Genomic DNA, 21,863 nt, shown 5'->3' with positions numbered 1-21,863 from the left:
GGTTTGTTTACGGACATCCTTAGGAAAGGCCAGGTGATGCAAATTTCAAAGCTTTATAAACACTCTGACACCTCAAACCCTGTCAGACACGAGCTCCTCTAAGCAGCCGTCTATCTGTCTTGAAAAATTCAAAGAATTGATGCACACAAGCAGGAGAAGGCTGAGAGAAAACAGCAAAGGAAGCCATCCCCTCAGATTGTAATGGAATTAAGAAATGGCAGTTAACAGGAACAGTCAAGTCAGGCTTATTAGGAAGTTTATTAGGAAGGTAAATAAAAAACCCTCCTTGACTGCAAAAGACAGACTCTGGATTGGTACCTGCACAAATATGAGCTTCATGGAGTCTAGCATGAGCTAAGCTCTACCTTCCCAACACTGCTAGCAATGTGTGAATCTATGTGTGAATGTGTGAATCCTAGCTAATGAGCAGGAATTGGTGTCTACCATGACTACCCTTCTATTCTATGCCCCCTCTTATTATTACAATATTACAACCCTGTTCAATTTTACCAATGAGCTACCAGGCCTACTGTCTAATGGACCCACCTTCCTGTTTAGCATGCCCCACATGACCATGTCGAAGGTTCCTTTGGCGATGAGGTAGTGGACGTGTACAGAGGAGGTCTGGCCGATGCGGTGGGCGCGGTCCTCTGCCTGCTTCACATGACCCGGATTCCAGTAGAGCTCAGCAAACACTACATGGGATGCAGCCGTCAATGTCAGTCCCTGAGAGAACACACACACAGTTCAGCTCATTCACAAAGGCTTTCAGAACCCCAGGCTGAACTACAGATGGTTTAAGTAAGACCTAAAAAAAACTATTATGGAAAAAATAACTAAACAAATTATAAGACAGAATGTACTGACATAAAAAAGTTTGTCTGACTTTTCTTGAAATGAGAGCTTTTGGGGCGGTAGAAATAAAAAACAAAAAAACAAAAAACAAAAACAACAACGTCTGGGCTTCATAACACCTTTCACTGACAAATTAGCATGAAAAGCGCTTTATAGAAAATAAAACTGTGCAAATGAAGTGGGGAAAGAACTGTTAAAAGAAAGTGTGTGCTCGCTCGGGTATGGGTGTGTATGTGTACCTGTCCTGCTGCCTGTATGCTGAGAATAGCCACTCGGGTGTCTGGATCATTCTGAAAGCGATGGACCAGTTGGATCCTCTCGGCAGAAGGAACGCTGCCATCAATCCGGATATAACCAGCCTATGAGGGAGAGAATGATGAGAAAGTTGAGTCCGTTACTAATCTCAAACTTCAAACCACTCTATCAGACACTCCTACCGAGTTGGTCCATGTTGTAGACGTAAAGTCAGAGACAGAAGCTCATCTGTTGCTACGCAGTCCGTGTTGGTCATTACACACATGTTGGTATCAGTGTCACTGCAGTGCTGAGAATGACCCACCACCCAAACAATACCTGCACTGTGGAGGTCCTGACCACTGAAGGACAGGGTGAATAGAGGCTAAAGACAAAGTATTTAGAGAAACAGATGGACTACAGTCTGTAATTATAGAACTACACAGTGCTCCTATATGGTGAGTGGAGCTAAGTATGGTATGACCGGCCGAGTTCATTCCAAACCAGGGGTGATCATAATATTCTGATATGACTGTATATATAGGAGTATGGAGATGGAAAGGAAGGGTTCATGGTCCAAGCATACCACATAATCTGTCAAACATGGTCACTAGTGCCAGTAACACAGAGTAAACACAGAGTCTATTTATACAAACTGATTCAGAGGGTTTACCTCGGGTTTACCACCGGCTGCCGGAGTAGTTACGATGTATGCATGGCTACATTTGGCATGGTCAAATATATTTACATGTAGAATTGGATCTTTCTATGTGCTGTATGAAACAAGGAAAATGCGCTATGCTACTATCCAAGCGAGCTAGTGTATGCAGAATGCTATTCAGACTGATACACTTGTTGTATAAAGTATATTTCTAATATTATGTGTTTTCCTGTTCAGAAAGGCAGTTTGTGACAACCCTATCTATGAATCTATGAATATAAATGAAAGTACAAAGAAATTACATTACATTAATTGGCAATATGTTGATTAAGGAACAGAACACTCTGTATGTACCATTTTAAAGGTACTGCTATTTACACTGTCCAGTATTGCCTTGCAGTTTGCCACTTTTCCAAAGAAGAATGAATCCCCTATACAAAAATTTGAAAGACTCTTAGCTGGCTATATATACAAGAAATGCTTCAGCTTGAACTGTTACCAGCGGTGCCCAAAATGTTCGCATGCCAGCGTATATCTGATAATGCGCTTTTACTGCATGTTTTCTGTTATTTCTAATGAGTCTTCTCATGATCAGATAGCTCACATGCTTGTAAACGTTCCAACATTAAGTGAATTATTGCCAGAATCAGATTTTTGTCCGATTATTTTGGAAACACATTCTGTATGAATGGAAAATTCAGAAAAGCCCAATAGGGTAAACATATTTCCTAGTTTACCAAAAGCAGCGACAGGCTTGTTTTCATTTAATATATCCAACAAAAAGTCTGTGTTGAGCAACAGTACTTTTTATCAACAGTTTTACATTCTTTTTATTCTTTTTATTTAACACTCACAACAGTCTGAATGTAAGAATCAGGTGGATATGATCAGAACCGCAGAAGAACTCTGCCAGCAAAACAAATGAACAATCAGTTAATAATGAATTAAAAGCCTGTTTTACACCACCGGTCAAAAGTTTTAGAACGCCTGCAATATTTCCAATGGTTTTACTGGCACTTAAACTGAGTCCAAGTCCAGTGATACGTAAAGAGATTTACGATATGATTTGATGAAATCCTTAACAAAGTGATGTTAAATTGTCAGCATCATTTGCAACATCAAAAACACAGCATGCTACATGTCTAAATAGTAAATACCTGTAAAAAAAACTGTCTATCTAAGATATATATATATATATATATATATATATATATATATATATATATATATATATATATATACACATACATATATATATAGTTTTGAATATATTGATATTTACAATATATTGCCCAAACCCCTGCTGAAATGGTACTAAGTCCAGTGACGTCAAATGGTACAAAGGTAAGCAGTAAACTACCAGGGCAGTTGGGGATAAAAACATTAACTAAAAACTGTGGGGGAAAAAAACAACAACAACAACAACAACAAAAACAGCACCAGCCATCACCTCTTTTCGAGCTGCCGCTGATGTAGCTAGGTAGCAGCGTGCTCGGAGAAAAGCGTGGCTTCCCAGCTCCAGTACAACAGCTAACAGACGCCATCAGCTGAGAAAGCAAGGCCAGTTGTGCTCTCTCAGATTCTGTCTACTGATGGCAAGCAGCATGACCCGGGATTCGAACCAGCGATCCTCAGTCTTGCCTGACTTTTGACCAGTAGAGGAGATGTTTCTTAGCATGACTAGCGTGTGAAAGCAGAGAATGTCCGAATCATCTCCTATACAGTTTCCATAATCGCCCACCACGAACGGCAACTTTCAAAACTATCAAACTTTGCCTGACTCCACTTGCTTTCACTCCTTCCCCAACCTTTCCCTCTTCTCTCACAGAGTGCGAGGGGTGTGAGAGAGAGTCTGAGAAAGAGAGTGTGTGTGTGTTTGTGTGCGATCGCACCTCCTGGTGCGAATGCTCTTGTTCCCCTTAAGATTTCATAAGCACCAATTAACGAGAAGAGTCCAAAAAAAGAAGCCCCTGTGGAGGGGGAGGAGGAATAAATGAAGTAAAATCACCCTGCTGGCCAAAGAACGGTGTGGCGTGAGAGAAAGATGCGAATGAGAAAACACGCACTCATTAGAATAGCGAGACATCTGTTATTAAAAAAATAACAAAAAAAAAAAAAAACACACACACACTTGTTGCAGCCTCCAGCCCTCTCACTTTCTGCAAAGTGTTTGTTCGGCACGGGGCGAGGTGCGAATCATATGAATCATAATGATTGTATGAACTGTTCGTTTGCGCCGCAGTGAATGACTCCGTGACGATCGCGCCGTAGGCAGTCACAGTGTATATGAAACCCTCTTACCACGCATATACAGCGTCTGTTCAACCAGCTCCAGCAATCCTACACACACGGTGGGCGCGCGAGTAGCAGCTCGGCTTGGTTTGGGCTAGGCCATCGCAAGCTGCTTGTTTAGGCATTAGTCACTAGTATTCATTTTGAATGGAGGACTCCCCTTCTTTAAAGAGCCTTCAGGGACATGCCAAAGTTTGGGCACCCCTGGTAGAAAATGTTTGTTACTGTGAAAAGCTAAGCGGATAAAACATTTGACCTGATTTTTGAAAGATGTAGATGTTAAAGTTAAAGACGACACGTTTTTTAATATTTTAAGAAAAATGAAAAAAAAAAAAACAATGCAGAAGTTTGAGCAGCTTGCAGCAGTAGTTAGTAACTCCCTTGGCCATTGGCAAGTGGACGAGCTTGTATACGCTTTTTGTAGCCAGCTATGATTTTCACCCATGTCTTCCTTTCTTCTCCAAATTTATCTTTTCTTATTGTGACCAAAAAGCCCCCCCATCCCCGATCTAATCTAATCCCTTATAGCTAGTAATGCGAGTATTGGCCAGTGCCGATCTGAGCCGCACAGGTGAGACTAGCTGCAGAACTCAGGACCTCACTGAATCTGTGGGGACAGATGGCTTTCAATATCAATTAGCAGTAGCACCATTAGCAGCCTTCGCTTGCTTTGCCAAATTTAACAGTTCAATAGCTAACTAGCTAGTAATACATGTATTAAAACTGTCTTTATCTGAGACAATAGGTTGGTGCGGTTTGCACCCAGCATGCTCTGATGGTCAAGGCTCTGTGAATAGGGGCTGAAAACACTAGTAAGATCGTTTGCATGTAGTAGCCGCTTTCTCTGGGCTGTAATGCCGTGCTGAGAACACGAACAGGAGAAGGGAGGCGTGGCTGAATATGAAGTATTTGTTTTGGCCTGAGACGCCAGTGTTCTAGTGCGACCTCTAGTGGCAGAAATGATCACATCGTGCCGCTTTAAGTTTTTGACATTTTTCTGAAAGAAGCGGAAACTCTCGACCACGCTTTCATAACCATTGCATTTGGAGTATTGCAATTCCCTTTTCGTTAGCATTTCTGGTAAAACCGTAAATGGATCTCTCATTCAAAATTCAGCCTCTAGAGTCCTTACTCATACCAAGCAGTCAGCATGCATCATACTCATACTCCATCAATTACACTGGCTTCTACTTTTAACATTACAACCATACCCTTGTCCTGCCTTATCTCTCCGAGCTTTTGCAGTCGTGCTCCTAGTCTCACACTCAGCTGTGAACACTCAACCCTTGTGACCAGACTGGTATTAGGTGGATTGGTAGATCATTTAGTGCCGTGGAGATCCATCTCTCAGTCCCTCCATGACTGTTCTTTCAACCCCTCGTCTTAAAACACAGTTTACCAGTCAATGCTTTCACTTTCCTTCCTCCTTATCTCTCTTAACCTGCCCCCATTTTAAATGTAGATGAAGCAGAGGTGCCTATACCTGCTCCGGCAGATCTACCACCCTACCACTGGCCTGCAGGAGCATTTGTACATCAGAAGCAGGATGTGATATATCTCCAGGACCAAGATTGCCCCCCCCCCCCTTCCATAGAAGAACCAATTCTGGTTCCACTTATTTGTAAGTGTGCATGTATGTAATGTGAAGTGACTCCTGACAGGGCTGAGTTTGCAAGCACAGTGTTAGAGAAGAGACCTGCAGTAGAATGAGCTGCTTTCTTCAAACACACGGCTCTCTTTCTCATCTTCTTTCTACCTCTACTCCACTCACCACCACCCCCCTACACACACACATAACCACTCTCTTGTTCATTGCTCCTTCCCATACTCCCATGCTGGGAATGGAACAGTTTCTGGTTTTGGATGATACATCACATTATACAATGCAGTGATCGCCCTACTGCTTCTGATTTTAATAATTACAATAACCATGTACAATTACGATATCTTTCTTTCATTTTTGGTGCCATGGTGGTAAGTAAATAGCTTCCTGCTGTAACATCGCTGCAAAACAAGCCCCCTGCAGAACAGCTCCCTGCACACACTGTAATAAATGCACACAAACATTAATGCAGTAAAAAGTATAACCTGAACTGCCTGTTTTCAAGACAATAAAGAAGATGTTGGGAGTTAGAAATACACTGGTCTGGTTTGGAGCAAGTGGAGCATTTCCCCTGAATTTCTCCCCTTCAAGGAAGCGCCCCTCCTAAGAAGTGCCCCTTAATGAAAGGGTATGAGCGCTCTGAGATCAGCACTGAGTTCCTTTCGGTAGGATCCTCAAAAGTTGATCAGAGAAGTGGTATTCAAGGAAGCACCATCCAAGGACACCTTCCATTCAGGAAAGCACCACCCAAGGACACCTTACATTCAGGAAAGCACCACCCAAGGACACCTTACATTCAGGAAAGCACCACCGAAAAAAGCTTCCATTCAGAGAAGCCATTCAGGGATGAGGCGTTCAGAGAAGGAGGCTTTTAATGGAGGCGGCTTTCAGGAAATTGATATCCAAGGAAGATCCAGTTTAAGGAAGCGCCATCCACTGAAGCTCCCTTTTAGGGAGAAGAGCCCACCAAGGAAGTGAAATTAGCATCTTTCATTCTGAGGCAGGATAACAGGGCGGCAAACAGACTCCTCAAACTGTATCTGTGCATTTTTTTGCCCCAATCAAAGTCACAAACCTACCCATGCGTTTTAAACTGGCAGACGACAAGTTGCTTATGTCGGCCCAAGTTCATCTGTGTGTTTGAGGCCGCTCACATTCTAACAAGAAATGTTAACAGCAAAAATAAATATTACATATGTTTCATTATTTGTGTTTTAAAAACACTAAACTCTAATGAGGATTCGGAAGGAAATGACTGGTCGTTTGTCGCTCTGCTGTTGTGTCGCTTCTCTCTAAATCATGGCTTCTATCATGGTATACTAGCACAGGAAATTAATGCTCGCTTGCTGCTCTGCCACTGTGTTGCTTACCGCTTGTTGCTAAATCACAGCTACAATAGCGCTGTACTCCGAAAAGAAATGACTGGTTGCTTGTTGTTCTGCCATCTTATCTCTTGTCCCTAAATCGTGGCTACAAGCGTGGCATACTCCCGTAGGAAATGACTAGTTACTTGTTGCTCTGTCGTCATGTTGCTTTCTCGTTGCTACAATCGCAGCGTATTCCCATATCAAAATGACAGACTGCTTGTCGTTCTGTCGCCTGCTAGTGTGAATGCACGGTTATCGTTATACTTGGAAGAAGCAACTGAAATACTCAATATTTTACTCGCATTCTATGGTAACTTTATAACATATTCACAATACTTCTGACGGTGAGAAAGTCTTAATCACACATATTTGAGACCATGATAAAGTTTTTTACGTCCCATATAATTTTATATATATTAATATATGTTATACACACACACACCTCTCACCTGTATTTCGCTTTCTCCATGTCTTGTGTCTCTCCCGCACCTCTGTCACTGTCCCCTCTACCCTCCCTTTCTCCCGGTCTCCCTTTCTCAATACTTGCACAGTTATGTCTAATTATGCTTACTCACGGACACACTTCCTACAGTTTTTACGATCTTTCGTGGCCTGGAGCGTGTTAGTATGGGTTAGCTGGTTGCTAGGCGGATGAGCAGGGCTCATGACAGACACACACACACACAGACATATATATATATATATATATATATATATATATATATATACAGTTTCCCTGAGCTGAAGTACCTTGGCCTCAATGACAGCCTCAGTACACGCCTGGAGCATGCTGAGGTGATGAGCAAAGACCAGAAACTTCAGCTGCTCCGTCTCCAGCATCATCTTTATGTAGTCCTTCACTGCTCCTGCCTAGAGATAGAGAGAGAGAGAGAGAGAGAGAGAGAGAGAGGGAGAGAGAGAGAGAGAGATAGAGAGAGAGAGAGAGGGAGAGGGAGAGAAAGAGAAAGACCCAGAGAGAGAAATTAGCACTGCCTCACATGGTCTCGTCCTGCATTAATCACTATACGATGCTGTAGTTATTAGGCTGTATTTAGTATTGCACTGCAGTGTCTTGTTTAAATGCCCTACATCTAGTTCCTCCCTGCATTTCAATACTGTTCTAAACAGAACTGGCCAACTTCATCTCTGCCCCTCGCAGGACACGGAAGAGCCTATTTTTCAACAGAAAAGCTCTCGGCTAGGTAAGTCTCTGTGCACTAATTAGCAAGCTAAACAAACTTTATAATGCAACCTGGTTTCATAAAGTGTATACTACGTACATTACATAAGCTGTGTGAATAATCAGAACAGGAAAGGAACATCTAAATAAAACTAATGAACATGATCTATCACTCGTTTGCTACAATCTACAATTGCGGCGTACTCCTATAGGAAACGACTGGTTACTTGTTGCTCTGTCGTTGTGCCACTTCCCGACTGTCTCTAAATCATGGCTGCAGTTGTGGCATATTCTCACAGGAAATGCCTAATGTATATACACTTGTAGGACCACCCATTCCACACAGAGAGGAGAGCAATACTGATGAAATACAGTTTAGAAAGGAAACCCAGATTAAGATTCCCATGAACCAAAAATGACCCAAAGTTCAGTTCAGACCCAAACTACTTATTTAAAATAAGCCTAATTGAATCTGTATGTAATTAGTATTTATAGGATTTAGGTGATGCTGGGATACGGCACTGAATATTGATTTAATTTCTACTCATAATTCAGTGTCTACCATAAATTACTCAGCAGCTCGTTTGAGCAGCACGTCGTTTGAAGGGAGAGGAACTGCTGTCTGGGCTCACATACAGGCCTTTTGAGTACAAAGCATTCAAAAAAGAATGCCATTAGAGGTTTAGCTGTTTAGACTGAAATTTCAAGCCAATATTTGCTTATGAATTCACTGATTTATGCCAGGCACGGAAATTGCACTAAAACGTCTGCATTTTAATCATTAGGCCCACGTCCAGACCACTAGGGTTTATCATAAAGGCGTTAACCTGCTCAAAACTCAGCCAGATCTCCATGTCGTTAGAACATGCTATGAGTGGAACAGTGCTACAAAGTGTGACATTATGCAGGTGATAACATAGGTTCAATTTTATCTCAAATGTATAAATAAGGGCTATCCACTAGAGATGCACCGATCCGATGTTAGGATCGGATATCAGTCCTGATATTAACAAGATTAGCTGGATCGGATATTGGATAATTAGGCCGATCTATAGAACCGATCCTTTTACTTTAATTGGTTGGTGTGAGACTGCACTAAATGCTTACATGTTTGCAATTTTTGACCAAGTTACTTATTTATTCTCAGGTTCAGCTGCTAGATTCTATTTTGAATTTTGCTAATTATTTTAAAATAAGATTGATTACTGTTTGTGTGTTTGACAAGTGAAGCTACTTATTTTCAGTTTTGGCTGATACCTTTTATGTATTTTAATATATTTTAAGAAGTTTGACTTCTTTTTTATTTTGAATGAATTTGAATGAATGCTGTACCAAGGTCCTGTACCATTGTTTATATTAGTGATAAAGAAATAGCAACTTAGTCCATTTATATCTATGTGTTAATTTGTTATATTTTTTGATTAAGGTAGTAAAAATTAATGTAAAGTCAATCCTGATGCCTTAAGTCTCTCCCACATGGTGAAGTATACAGTTTATTAATCAATATCAACAATGGTATTGGATCGTTATTCGACCGATATGCAGAGTTTATATATCTGTATCGGTATAGGGACTGAAAAAGCTGTATCAGTGCATCCCTACTATTCACAGCATGTTACTAAATATCATTAAAAACACTGTACCAGCTTTTTGACTGATTTCTGAAGCAAATGAATTAAGATTTGAGAATTTGGGTATTTACTGTAATGTGATTTGGGGTTAATGTTGTTGTTTTCACACTAGTTCTTGGGGGGGGGGTTACCCCTTCTCTAAGTTTACTGTCGCTCTGGATGCTTGCATCGTATTTCAGCACACTCCCATTGGCTACTGATAAAAGCCACTACTAGCTAGAAGTGTTGCTGCTGATGTCCATGTCTGAAGTCTGATAAATCAAGTCCTCGTCCCTGCAATTTCACTTCAGCCAATATGATAACGGAACTGGCCTTAAGATATGGTCTTGAGAAACAGCAAAGGGTGAGTCAATGTTCTATTTTAGCTTCATCGGTCCACTGGATTTGTTTCCAAAACGCATCGGGCGTTGTTCTGTACTCTGGAAGGGACGAGAGGTGCATCCTCACATCCCCGAAAGTCTCGGAATCGAGCTGTAAACTGCCCGAGCGTTACAGGACTTGATTATCCACTGATCGTGAATGATCCGCCGATAGTGTGAATGGCCTGTATCATTAACAGTGGTCGTTAGTGAGATGCGAGGAGGAAGCCTCTTCCTCCCCTCACTTTCAAAGCGCTGTTCCACTTCTGTTATTACAGCCTAGTTTTGCCGTTTTCACATCTTTTAATTGGTATCCAAAACTGCTCCCTGTGAAGCAGCATTAACTCTTTTTCAGTGTGCCGAGTGTCTCTCCGTGTGTGTGTGTGTGTGTGAGAGAGAGAGAGGCTCAGTCTCAAGATAATTGGGAGCAGATGCTGTTGGGGTAAAAATACCGATGCTTGGCTCACTCTAAGCTGGCCAGGAACTTACACTTCAGGAAAAAAAAAAAAAAAAAAAGTGACACGCTTTCTGACACAGTCTGATACTGCACCCCCTCTCCACAGCATTTCATTCCTCCAACATCCTGCCATGTGTTCCAGCAGTGTGTGTGTGTGTGTCAGAGAAGCGAGTGGGCCGGATATGAAAGGAGATGACACTCTGGGCAGAGAGCAAATGAAAGAGTGGGAATAAATCAATAAAAGTGATTAAATGTGATGAACAAGACATCATGAGACCAACAGGGACAATGGCATAGAGCATGTGCACATACACACACACACATAGAGTAAAGGAATCCCACCAGACTACACACCAGGCTTTAAAAGTAATGACCTAATTCCACTGCCATGTGTGTGTGTGTGTGTGTGTGTGTGTGCGTGTGTGTTAGTATGAGCATTATTTATAATTTAAGGCTGTTTTGAGGCTGTTAAAACGCATCAAGAGCGGCGGCTTGTTTTGAGATCTTGAGAGCTTCAGAGCCTTCCCTTCAACTTGGGTGGCTGTCTCTCGCTGCTGGAGAACGTGTCTCTTCCTCTCCTCACATCGGCCAAAGTAGCGTAAAGCCTCCGTGAAAACGGACATGATGGGGACCGAAAAACATATAGGGTCACTCTGAAGAAGAAGCTAGCTGAAGGGTACGATTTGAAGCCTATTTGAGGTGGGTACATAAAACGTTGTAGATTAGTAGGACGAGAAGCCATTGTCGATTAACAGGCTTCGCTATAACGTTACAGTGAGGTCGATTGAACCAAGACTATTATCATCGAGGGAGCTCCAGGTTCTGCAAATTACAGATGGTTATCGCTTATGGCTGCAACACAAACCCAAAGCATAATCAAGCTACCCCTCAACAGTTGGAGAGGTGTTCTTTTGATAATATTCGAGACCCTGTTTTCTGCATACATACCTTTGCTCACTGCAGCCAAAGCGTTTCAGTGTTTTTGGGGCCGATGCTGTTCACTGATTGTCATTCAGTACAATTGGTTGATCGCCAGATCATTGGCAGGGCAGGAGGCTACGTTAATCTTTCCAGGAGAACTTGGTAATGCATCATCATGCAGGGCTTCTGTCATACTCCTGTACGGTCTCTCAAGAAATGTACTTTACTCTTGGAATCAACCCCATTTAACGCTGTGGAACTCTGAGCACCAGCTGTGAGTCTGTGAACGCTCATGCAGAACTGCTCTGGACGTGATTCCTTTAGCTTTCTGACTGCTGCTGTGCTACTTTTGGTCCGGGTCAAATGTGGTCTGCACGGTTTGCTGTAGTTAGTGGGTTTTGATAGCTCTGCTGGGTGCTGATACTTGTTGTACTTGTCTGAGTGATGGACTAACACTCCAGTAAGTAATGTTAAAAGCCTTCTTCCTCTGCTTCCTCCAGACAGCACGTTAGATACATAGCAGATAAAGTCCACAGGACTTCCTTTCCTTCTTTGCAGTAAATGTATAAGTAAGTAAATTGCTAAAAAAGAATGAATAAAAAATAATAGCTGAGTGTCTCAGAGTGTCAGAGCATCTCAGAGGTCTAATGTGCTAACACTATGGGCTGGGGGTCATAGTGAATTCGAAACCCAAGCCATGATGCTTTGCCATCAGCAGCCGGAGTCCAGAATAGCACAACTGGCCATGCTCTCCTCAGGTGGGTAGATGGTAGATGGGGTCTCCCCTCATTGTTCCTAAAGCGATGACGGCACAGGTGTCTGTTAGCTGGTTGAAAAGAGGTGGTGGCTGACTTCACACGTATCAAAGGAGTCCTCACCCTCCTAGGGAGCACTGCTAGCGCTGGGGGAGCTACAAACATGTGGTTTAGATGGCAGTACCAAATTTGACAAATTTAAATAATAATAATAATAATAGATGGATTTAATATGTAGTTTTGCACTGCAGATAAAAGGCTAATATAGCTAAAAAAGTAATGGACACTTGCACTAATCAGCACTGAGGAAAACTGCATGCTGCAGTTTCTGACACTGAACGACACTGATCTATAAAACCGGACCGATGTGCAAAGTTCAGACTTCAAGATTCTAACACTGATATTTGCAAGGTACCACACTTGTGGCCATCTTCAGTTTCCTGAACAATTCCTTTATATAAATAAATTCTTTTAAAAACTAGAGGGGTGGGGGATGGGGGTGTTCTCAGAGGAAAAGGTCGCTGTTATGGCCGCCGTCTTTACTGGTCCGGCCTCCCATGGCTGGTTCCCATGGCAATGCCATCACCTCTGAGAAGGAGAACAGAAGGGCTGGTTGCCATGGTGGTCATCAGGGGTCGACGGCATGCTGTCTGCTGGCCTTCTTGCTAATGTAGGAAAATGTGCATTGTGAATGTGTGTGTGTGTGTGTGTGTGCGCATGTGTACATGTACATGTGAGTGACAAACTTGCAGTCAGTTGTCTTGCTCGAATGTTAAAGAACTTACTATCTTCTGTCCCGGGAAGGCTTTCTACAAGATTTTGGAGCACTGCTGTGAGGATCTGATTACATTTAGCTACAAGAGTGTTAATGAGGTCAGGATGTTGGATGATCACCGCCCCACCTTATCATCCCCAACTGCCCAACTCATCCCGAAAGTATCATCATTCCAGCACCATTACCCTTGCTTTTTTTTCTTAGTCCTACGGACTACTAAAAGCCCTTTACTAGAGGACCACAGTGTCCTAAATTCTGTGTATTGGACTACTAGTTCAGCGATATATGTTGGTCCATGCATTGCCTGGTATGTTAACACCAGAATTTTAAACATGGAAACTGCCTGTTGCTTTTACTGCCTTAACTAGTGTAATAAGCTCCCTTCTTTTGGTCTCAGTAAGCACCCGAGCCACCGCATTCTGGACCAACAGCAACCATGTCATGGCTTTATAACTAAGACATGGAAATACGGCATTAAAATAATCAAGAGACATAAAGCTGTGTGTTGTCAGCATAAAAGCAATAAGATATATCACAACAACAAATCAAATTTCCATGTATAGAGAAAATAAAACCAGACCAAGGTTGACCCTTGTGGAACCCTGCAGCAAATGTCAGCACACAACGACACCCTATCTCCAATAGATATAAGCTCTATATTTGATAAATATCTATCTATAACAGTCCCTGAATTTTTGTTTTTTATAAAGTATGCCACTGTCATGCAAAAATATTGTGTCTCCAAAATGGCAACTTTAATTTTGGAGCATTGTGATTGGTCCATTCATCAAGACATTTTGACAAAATCAGGAGCAACTGCCAAATCTATTGTATTAACTGAAGCTGAAATGACCTTCTCACCTTTAAAAAAATGAGAAAGATTACATTTTGTGGCAAGTTATTAAAAAACAGATGTTTAAGAAATAATCTTTCACTGCTGCATTGTTACTTGGCAACCAAAACGTTGCTGTTAACAAACTAGACTGATTGGCAGAAGAAATGTTTATTGGAATTATTAATAATAATCAATTAAAAGAGTTATTTAACATACATACTTTATCATATTACACTGTGATGTTGTCTTGTCAGGACAGAAAGCCTCTGGAGTAATAAGAAATAAGCAACACAAGGCTGCCCCCATTCTCAATACAAAGTACGCCAAGCTCAGACTGGTGTACTTAGAACTACAGGCTCGGCAAGTTTCGAAACTCCCAAGGAGGAAAGGATACTATATAATCATTCTGCAAATGTATTGTGGGACATTTGACTATGCCAAGTCCACACTGGTCATCTAGGCTGCGACTGATGTTCCACCAGTCCACAAGAATGCCGATGTTTGTTTGAGATTTCACTTTATTGACAGAATTTCAGGAGATCAGAATTAGCCCAAATGCACTGGATGCAATGCAGAGAAGCCATACTCAGAAATGGCCATACTAAAAGTGATCCCAGCACTGCTGTTGAACTGTCCCTGTTAGCCAACCTTAGAAAAACAGCATATTGTATACCATATTGGCCTCTGCAATGCTGACATCATGAGAGGCTGTCATATGCAAATGCGCCCACTAGCCATTTTCATTTACAGTGTGCTGTGAGAATGCTGACCAGTTGCAGTTTCAGAGGAGTGTGCGTGTGTATGTGGGTGGATGTGGGTGGGTGATCCAGCAAAAGTTGGATATTTCTGTCCAGAATAATGCAGACCACCATGTCAAATTATTACATGTAGCAAAATAATAGCAATGCACACACACACACACACACACATGGATGACAGTACCTTGGCTACCGCAGTCTGTTTGTACATCTGTGTGATGAGCCCCATCACCTCAGTGAACGGGTTCTCACTGTCCGACTTTCCAGAGTCCAAAGACCGCATCAGCCTCTCCCACTTCTCATAAGTCACACTGGCTTCCTGAGAGAGAGATAGAGAGAGTGAGAGAGAGTGTGAGAGAGAGAGAGAGAGAGAGAGAGAGAGAGAGAGAGAGAGAGAGAGGAGTGATGGTATCCTATTGTTCCACACTTTTTTCATTGTAAGGGCAGAACAATTAATGATACAGCTAAATCTGGCCTACTTTCCACCATCAGAGAAGGAGGGGGGGGGGTACAGAAAGCAAGAAGGAAAGATAGATTGAGAAGAAAGAGGAGTACAGGAGAGAGAAGACTGTCTGAGAGAGGGAGAGAGGGACATAATAGAAAGAGGGAAGTGAAAGAAGGGGTAATAGCGAGAGAAAGAGATAGAGAGATACAGAGAGAGAGAGAGAGGGAGAGAGAATGGGGGTGGAAGGGTAGAGATCCCTGATGTTGCTGAACATCAGCTCCCTCTCTGTGGGTCACGTGACCTGCCCAATTATAGCGCCGCACTGACAGCAGCAAGGGAATATGGAAACACACGGCACCAGTGCAATAAATCACACACACACACACACACACACACACACACTCGATGTGTCTGTGTATTACCATAGCTAAACACGCCATACCTACACCTGAACCAAACCCTAACCTTAACCTCAGACACCAACAGCTTAATCTTTGGGCTTTTATTTATTGTCAAAACAAAGACACTATATGGACAAAAGTATTGGGACACATCTTTTAATGATCAATGACCCACTACCACAGGTGTAGAAGATCACGCTTCTAGCCAGGCAGTCTGCCTTTACACACATTAGAGTACTAGTGAAAGAATGAGAGCTCACTGAATTCCAGCGGGGTGCTGTGACAGAATGCCACCATTGCAACAACAAGTCAGTTGGTGAAACTTCATCCATTTTAGATATTCCACCGTTGACTCCCTATTCTTGTCTTTGGATTTAGAATGGGATTTCAAAAGCTCCTGTAGGTCCCAATATTTTTGTCCATATAGTAGTGTAAAAGTTGGTCATCAGGAGGTTGTAAGTTTGATTCCCAGTGATGGCACAGTCATCAAGGAATCTAATAAAAATAACTGGCACTCGTGCTTAGAGGAGAATGCTAGCTGCTAATTCTGTTTTTTAAAGGAACTGTCCAACGGCCCTGCAAAGGCAGTAACCAGCAAGCTAATTGGCTCTTTTTGTTGAGGAGCAGGACTTTATCCGTAGCCAGCAGGCTGATTGGCTCTTATTTATCCATAATCAGACGACATGTTGAGCGTTGCGAAAACTCCCCTTCATATTTCAGCCAGTGACCAGTCTTCTAATTTTTTACTCTGGTTAACTTACCTAAAGACTTCTTCTGTTGATACTTAGCCTATGTCCATGTAAGACTCTCTCTCACTTACATAAAAGTTAAGGTGCTACAAGGAGTTCTTTGAGCAATGGAACAGTAGTGACACTTCCGGCTCCATAATGGACAATAAAGGGGCCCCGAGTGGTCCAGTGGAATAAGGAGCAGTTACTATGACCAGAGGATCGTGCTGGTTGCCCAGTGGTGTTGCATTGCTGGCAGTTTGGAAAAAGAGGCGGTGACTGGTTCCACACATGTCGGAGACGTCACCCTCCCAATTTAGGGAACACTGCATGTGATCGGGGGAGATTACTTATGGGTTGGGTAATTGATGATCCAAATTGGGGAGAAAATAAATAAACAGAGATAAAGCTAAATTTATCCATACTACTGTATTTATGTTCATTGGCATTTATTCAAATGTTAGCAAGCTAACACATACAAAAACTCGCTGACGAGGAAAAGAATTTTAAACCATTTCTGGGGATGCCTATTACTTTTGCATGGTACTGTACACACACTCACGCACACACAAATACACACTTTCACTCAAGCATTTCAGGTAACATACTGGCAAGGTTGTGCTTGGAGTTGAAATCGCTATGTGGGATGTTTCTGCAGTGGCATCTGTCACTCACCTCAGGTTGAGAAGACTGGCACACACATTGTTAAAGCTAACCGGCTGAAGTGGTATGTGTGGTTGTGTGTGTGTGTGTGTGGAGATGAACATGCCTGCGTGTGCATAAAATCTCACCTTGTATGTATATGCATGCATATGTATGTGTGTGCATGTGTGTGTGTGTCAGAGCGTATATAGAAGTGTGTGTGCAGCGAGTGATTTATGAGGACCGGCAGCAGGTAAGAGTCTCTTTGTATTACTGGTATCTGGCACCCACCCACACACACACACACACACACACACACACACACTGTCTCACACACACAGATGGGTGTAGAGATGCCTGCATTTTGGGGGGGCTGAAGCAAGCGAAAAGGAAAGGGTGACAGCAAGACATGAAAAAGAGAGAAAGCGAGCGAGAGGTTGTGTGAAGAAAAGAAGACCTTCAGAACAACATACAACCATGGACACATGAAAGGGAGTTTAGTCAGAGCCTCTCTCAAGAGTAAATCACAGCTGACCAATGAAGCAGCCAGAAATGTAATGGTGCTCCCGAGTGCCACCACTGTCTAACGGTAGCCAGCATGAGCATTTCTAGGTAGCCAGCACGCTCAGTGGAAAGCACCGCTCCCATACAACAGCTAACAGGCGTCTGTGCTGACCAACATCATGCTAGGAGCGATGGGGGGAGGAAGTGCCATCAACCCACAATTGGCCTTGCTCTCTCAGGCTCTAGCTGCTGATGGCAATGACCTGGGATTCGAACCAGAGATCCTCGGATCAGAGTGGCAGTGCCTTAGTCCACTGGACCGTTCACCTTTATTTTTAAGAGTGAAGTTCAAGCGTCTCTTAACTAAATATTTGTTGGGTCGTGGGACAAACACTTGTCTACGTGTGGGTCAATACATCGCAGGGTATCATCTATTAACAGGACCAGCGCTTAGACAGTAGAGCCACTCAGGAGAATAAACAGCAGAAACAAAGAAGCTTTAGGTCATTTATGATGAGGACGTCACATCCCTTTACAGCAACTTAATGGCAAGTGTTTGTAGCTGTATGCGTGAATGACGCAAAGCTCGAACGTTACCGGAAAAAGTATCCGGGGTTTTGTGTGTGAGAGGGGCTTTACAGACAGGGATGCACCCTCTGCAGCCAGTGCTTTTACAACAGCATCACATTTAATCAGAATGATGTGTAAAGCAGGTGCACATGGAAGAGAAAGAAAAGCCAAAATGCAAAATACATGAACGCACACACACATGCAGGATAAGAGGAAAAGCTGGGAAAGAACAAAGTGCGATTAGAGATGTATTTTCTTCTCTGAATAACGGGCTGACAGCTCATCAGTGTTTGAAAAGAGAGGAGGAGGGGAAGAGAGGGAAGACACAGGAAAAAAAAAAAGTGTGATCGTGGACAAGTGAGATAAAATGATAATTAGTGCTAATCGAATACTATCGCCTAGCAACGGCCACGGGGCGGTTACAGAGAGGTAATTAGCTCTATATTTAGGCCGTCTGATTCTGTCTCAGCTCAGATTGGCTGATTGGAGGGTTAGCATATGGGTGTGTGTGAGGGAATAGGAAAAAAAAACAAAGTGGCTGTGGAGTGTGTGTGCGAGCACGGGTGCGAGTGTGAAAACGTCTGAGTGTGTTTATGAATGTGCGACTGAACAAGCACGAGTGTGAGCATGAGTGTATGCGTGAACACCTAAGTGAGCGCTTGTGTATATATACACACACACACACACACACACACACACACACACACACACACACACACGTGTTCACTGCAGCACTTGGGATGCTCTGATTTTTGAGCTACTTTTTGGCCAAAAATAAATGCATTTGAGTATAAAATAATGAATAAAACAAAGTATGTGATTTTGGTTGGGGCTAAAAATGCCCGATGTATATTTATTTAAGTTTATTTACCACCCAGTTATTTTGGCTCACAATGAAACCTGATGATTTTCCTTTTATGGTGGGCTTAAGAAGACAAAAAAAGATGAGCTCTGCATTTATTGTCTGGCTTACAGCACCACCACGACCCACAGATGCTGCACTATTTTTTGTTATTATTTCTTGTTATTAGTCTTGTTGGATAGTGATGCTGTTCTCTCATTTGATGTGCTGTGGGCAAGCTAAAGAGATGACAGCCAGGTTAGCTTTTAGTCTTGCCCTTGCACTTCCCCATGGTTTGGCTTTCTTGCTTACAGGTAAAATGATAAGCCGGTACTGTCCCTTCTGATGTGTGTTTAGATCCAGTTTGGTTCAGCTGTGATGGCCCAGTTTGTTCTTGAGGGAGTGCTAGCTTTTAGCATACCACCAATTTTGTGTGTGAAGTGCTGTTTTGTAGGTGCTTTGTCCATTAAATAGAGGTGCAGGATGTATTGGTTGGTAGTTTTGTTTGGGTATGTGTGTGTGTGTGTGTGTGTTAGAACGTACCTTGCCTGCTTCCTTGGGCAGGTCGAAAGGGATCCTCTGGCGGATTTTGGCCGGCAGCTGTGTGAGGACTTCGGCTTTGAGTCTGCGGATCATAATCTCGCTCAGCCTGTGATGCAGCTCGTCCAAATGGGAGGCCCCGCGACAATCCCACTGGCGCCTGCTCCCGAAGAACCTGCACAGACAGTACACACAGAGGTCAGCAGAAATGCACAGAGCTGACTCAAGCCCCTTCTGTTCTCAGAAACTGTTTGGTCATTAAAATGTTCATGCTGTTTATCTCTCTATCAGTCCACTACACTACCTTTCCACGTTCTGTAGGGAACCCCTCACAACCTGTGTGCACAAGTCTGAGAGATGTCATTAGACATGACTGACCTATTTACCAAATAAGCTCTAGAGATCCAGTGTAAACATATATACCTATCTACATTTAAAGGATGCTAAAACACACACACACGCACGGCTTCTTTATCTCCCAGACAAGTCAGGTCATGTTCTTGAACTACTCCACTGTGCTCAGGTTCTCGTGTACCTTTCAGTACCTTTCCTTCTCTCCAAGAAGCCAGAAGACAATGCATTCCTTATGAACATCAGTCTTTACAAAGCATAGAGTAAAGGTTCACTTCAGTAAAGGATCACTACAACTCGCTGGGTGTCACCCAACTTAATAGAAATCGTCCAAGCTGTATTTCAAACACTACTCGTCAAGACAATTTGCTCCCAGTAATTAGAAAATGAATAAATAATTAGCAGTAATTAATTAGAGGGTTTGAAATGGAGCAGCATCATGTTGTACAGGCCTATAGATCTCATTCCACTTCTAATTAAAGGGAGGTTTTTTTATTTACTTGTAGTGAGCGTTGCAGTATTTTTTGGCGTAGTCGCTCCAGGTGCCAAAGCGCCTTGGGTAGAGAGCATCGATCTGCATGAAAAGCTGAGAGACAGACAGGGAGAGATGGAGATGAAATTGTAAGACAGAGAGAGAAAAAGAAAGCGACATTTCAGTTCACTTGATTATATTTCTATAGCATCTTTTGCATGACATACAGTAAGCAATACAAATCTACAAACCATTGGTCAGCCCTGAACAAAATGTCTGTTACTGTGAATGGTGACTAGAAGATGAACTGATCTCTAAAAGCTGCCGGCACTCTAAAAACCAAAAGAACCGATTTGCACAAAGCAAGAGAAGCCTAGAAGAAAATAAGAAAGAGTCTTCAGGTTGCAGTTTTAGTTAACAGAAACAAGGCAAATGCTCATAGAATTGCTAGTAAAGCAAACCAAAAACCCCTGTCGACAGCAGACTCTGGAGTGGTGGTGCACTGTTCTACTGTGCAGCGACACCTGCACAAATAGGACCTTCATGAACGAGTCAGCAGAAGAAACTCTTTCCTGTGTCCTCACCATAAAACTCAGCATTAGGAGTTTCCAACGAACATCTGCCTGATGCATTTTGGACATCCTGTGTGTGTTTACCTTCAGTTTGGTTTAGCCGCGGTAGTCCAGTTTGTTTTCGAGGGAGGGATGATGGAGAAAAGCTTAAAACATTAGACACTGTTCTGTGTGAGGTAATGAGGGCTATGATTTTATATTAAATTATGTATATTAACCCATTCATTTCGCCCGGAAGACGTTCTCAAGTGGTAATTCTCTTCTCCAGTGACTGCTTTTGAATTGACAGAAATCTCAGGACAAAAGTTTTGTCCTTTGGTTTTGGATGTGTAGTCCACTCGATAAGCAAGCTTAACCTTTGCTTAACTAGCTCGGCTGCAGATCCACCAAGTATCCAATGGTGTGTTGATGATAAAAACACATGTCTGAGAAAGTGAAGTCAAGAGACTGGGAGTAATGACATCGGTTCTGGCGTGTTTGGACTCATAGCCGGCTATCCAGGCTTAGATAAGTTAGCTAGCAGGCTAAACACCACAGCACAGACCGTTAGTGTTCCAACTAACTGAGGCTCAAATCACACCCGTTTAGTCAAACTCAGTGCGACACTAACCTCACTACGGTGGGCTCAGTGTTTTTTTTTTTTTTACCAACCTGTTTACAGAGTGGGACATCCCCAGTGACATCAACAGTGAGCTACCACAGCGCCCCCACCCTGTGGCTCTCTTAAATGCACACGGGAGAATGAGCTTATTTGGCCATGTAATCTATTGACAGACACAAATACCGTCCTCAATTTAAGATATTATCAACATTTAAGACACCTGCTCATTTTTCCCCTTCCATAAACGCCACAAGTACGGCATTTTCGAGTCGAAGGAGAGAAGTGAATCATATGTATAGATTAGGGGAAAGACACATCTGAAGAAATGGTATATCCAAGCTGCGTCAGTCACTGGCAAATCAAACAGCAAGGAGTCTTACCGGCGAGCTACACTTTTTTTTTTTTGGCATCGCTCGTGGACATATGTGCTTTCGGTTTTTACTCAAGTAAAGCTCTGCTGATCGCAGGAGCTCTTCCGTTTTTTCACTCGAGCAGAATTTCTCAGTAGCCTCT

At 42.6% G+C, this 21,863-nt stretch overlaps 1 protein-coding gene across 5 annotated transcripts in view; it reads right to left on the bottom strand.

Moving 5' to 3' along the window:
• zranb3 (zinc finger, RAN-binding domain containing 3) overlaps positions 1-21,863 on the bottom strand; it is an 86,266-nt gene that overhangs the window by 40,540 nt on the left and 23,863 nt on the right. For all 5 annotated transcript variants that reach the window (XM_072671244.1, XM_072671246.1, XM_072671248.1 and 2 more), the window contains 6 exons: positions 20,206-20,291; positions 19,358-19,529; positions 14,868-15,002; positions 7,763-7,882; positions 1,095-1,214; positions 547-726 (listed from right to left, as the gene is read on the bottom strand). In XM_072671244.1, coding sequence (XP_072527345.1) covers positions 547-726; positions 1,095-1,214; positions 7,763-7,882; positions 14,868-15,002; positions 19,358-19,529; positions 20,206-20,291 — 813 coding nt within the window. The remainder of the gene's footprint in view (positions 1-546; positions 727-1,094; positions 1,215-7,762; positions 7,883-14,867; positions 15,003-19,357; positions 19,530-20,205; positions 20,292-21,863) is intronic.

The sequence above is a fragment of the Salminus brasiliensis genome, chromosome 25 (assembly GCF_030463535.1).
Source record: "Salminus brasiliensis chromosome 25, fSalBra1.hap2, whole genome shotgun sequence".
NCBI classification, from domain to species: Eukaryota; Metazoa; Chordata; class Actinopteri; order Characiformes; family Bryconidae; genus Salminus; species Salminus brasiliensis.
This window is presented reverse-complemented; position numbering and strand designations above follow the sequence as displayed.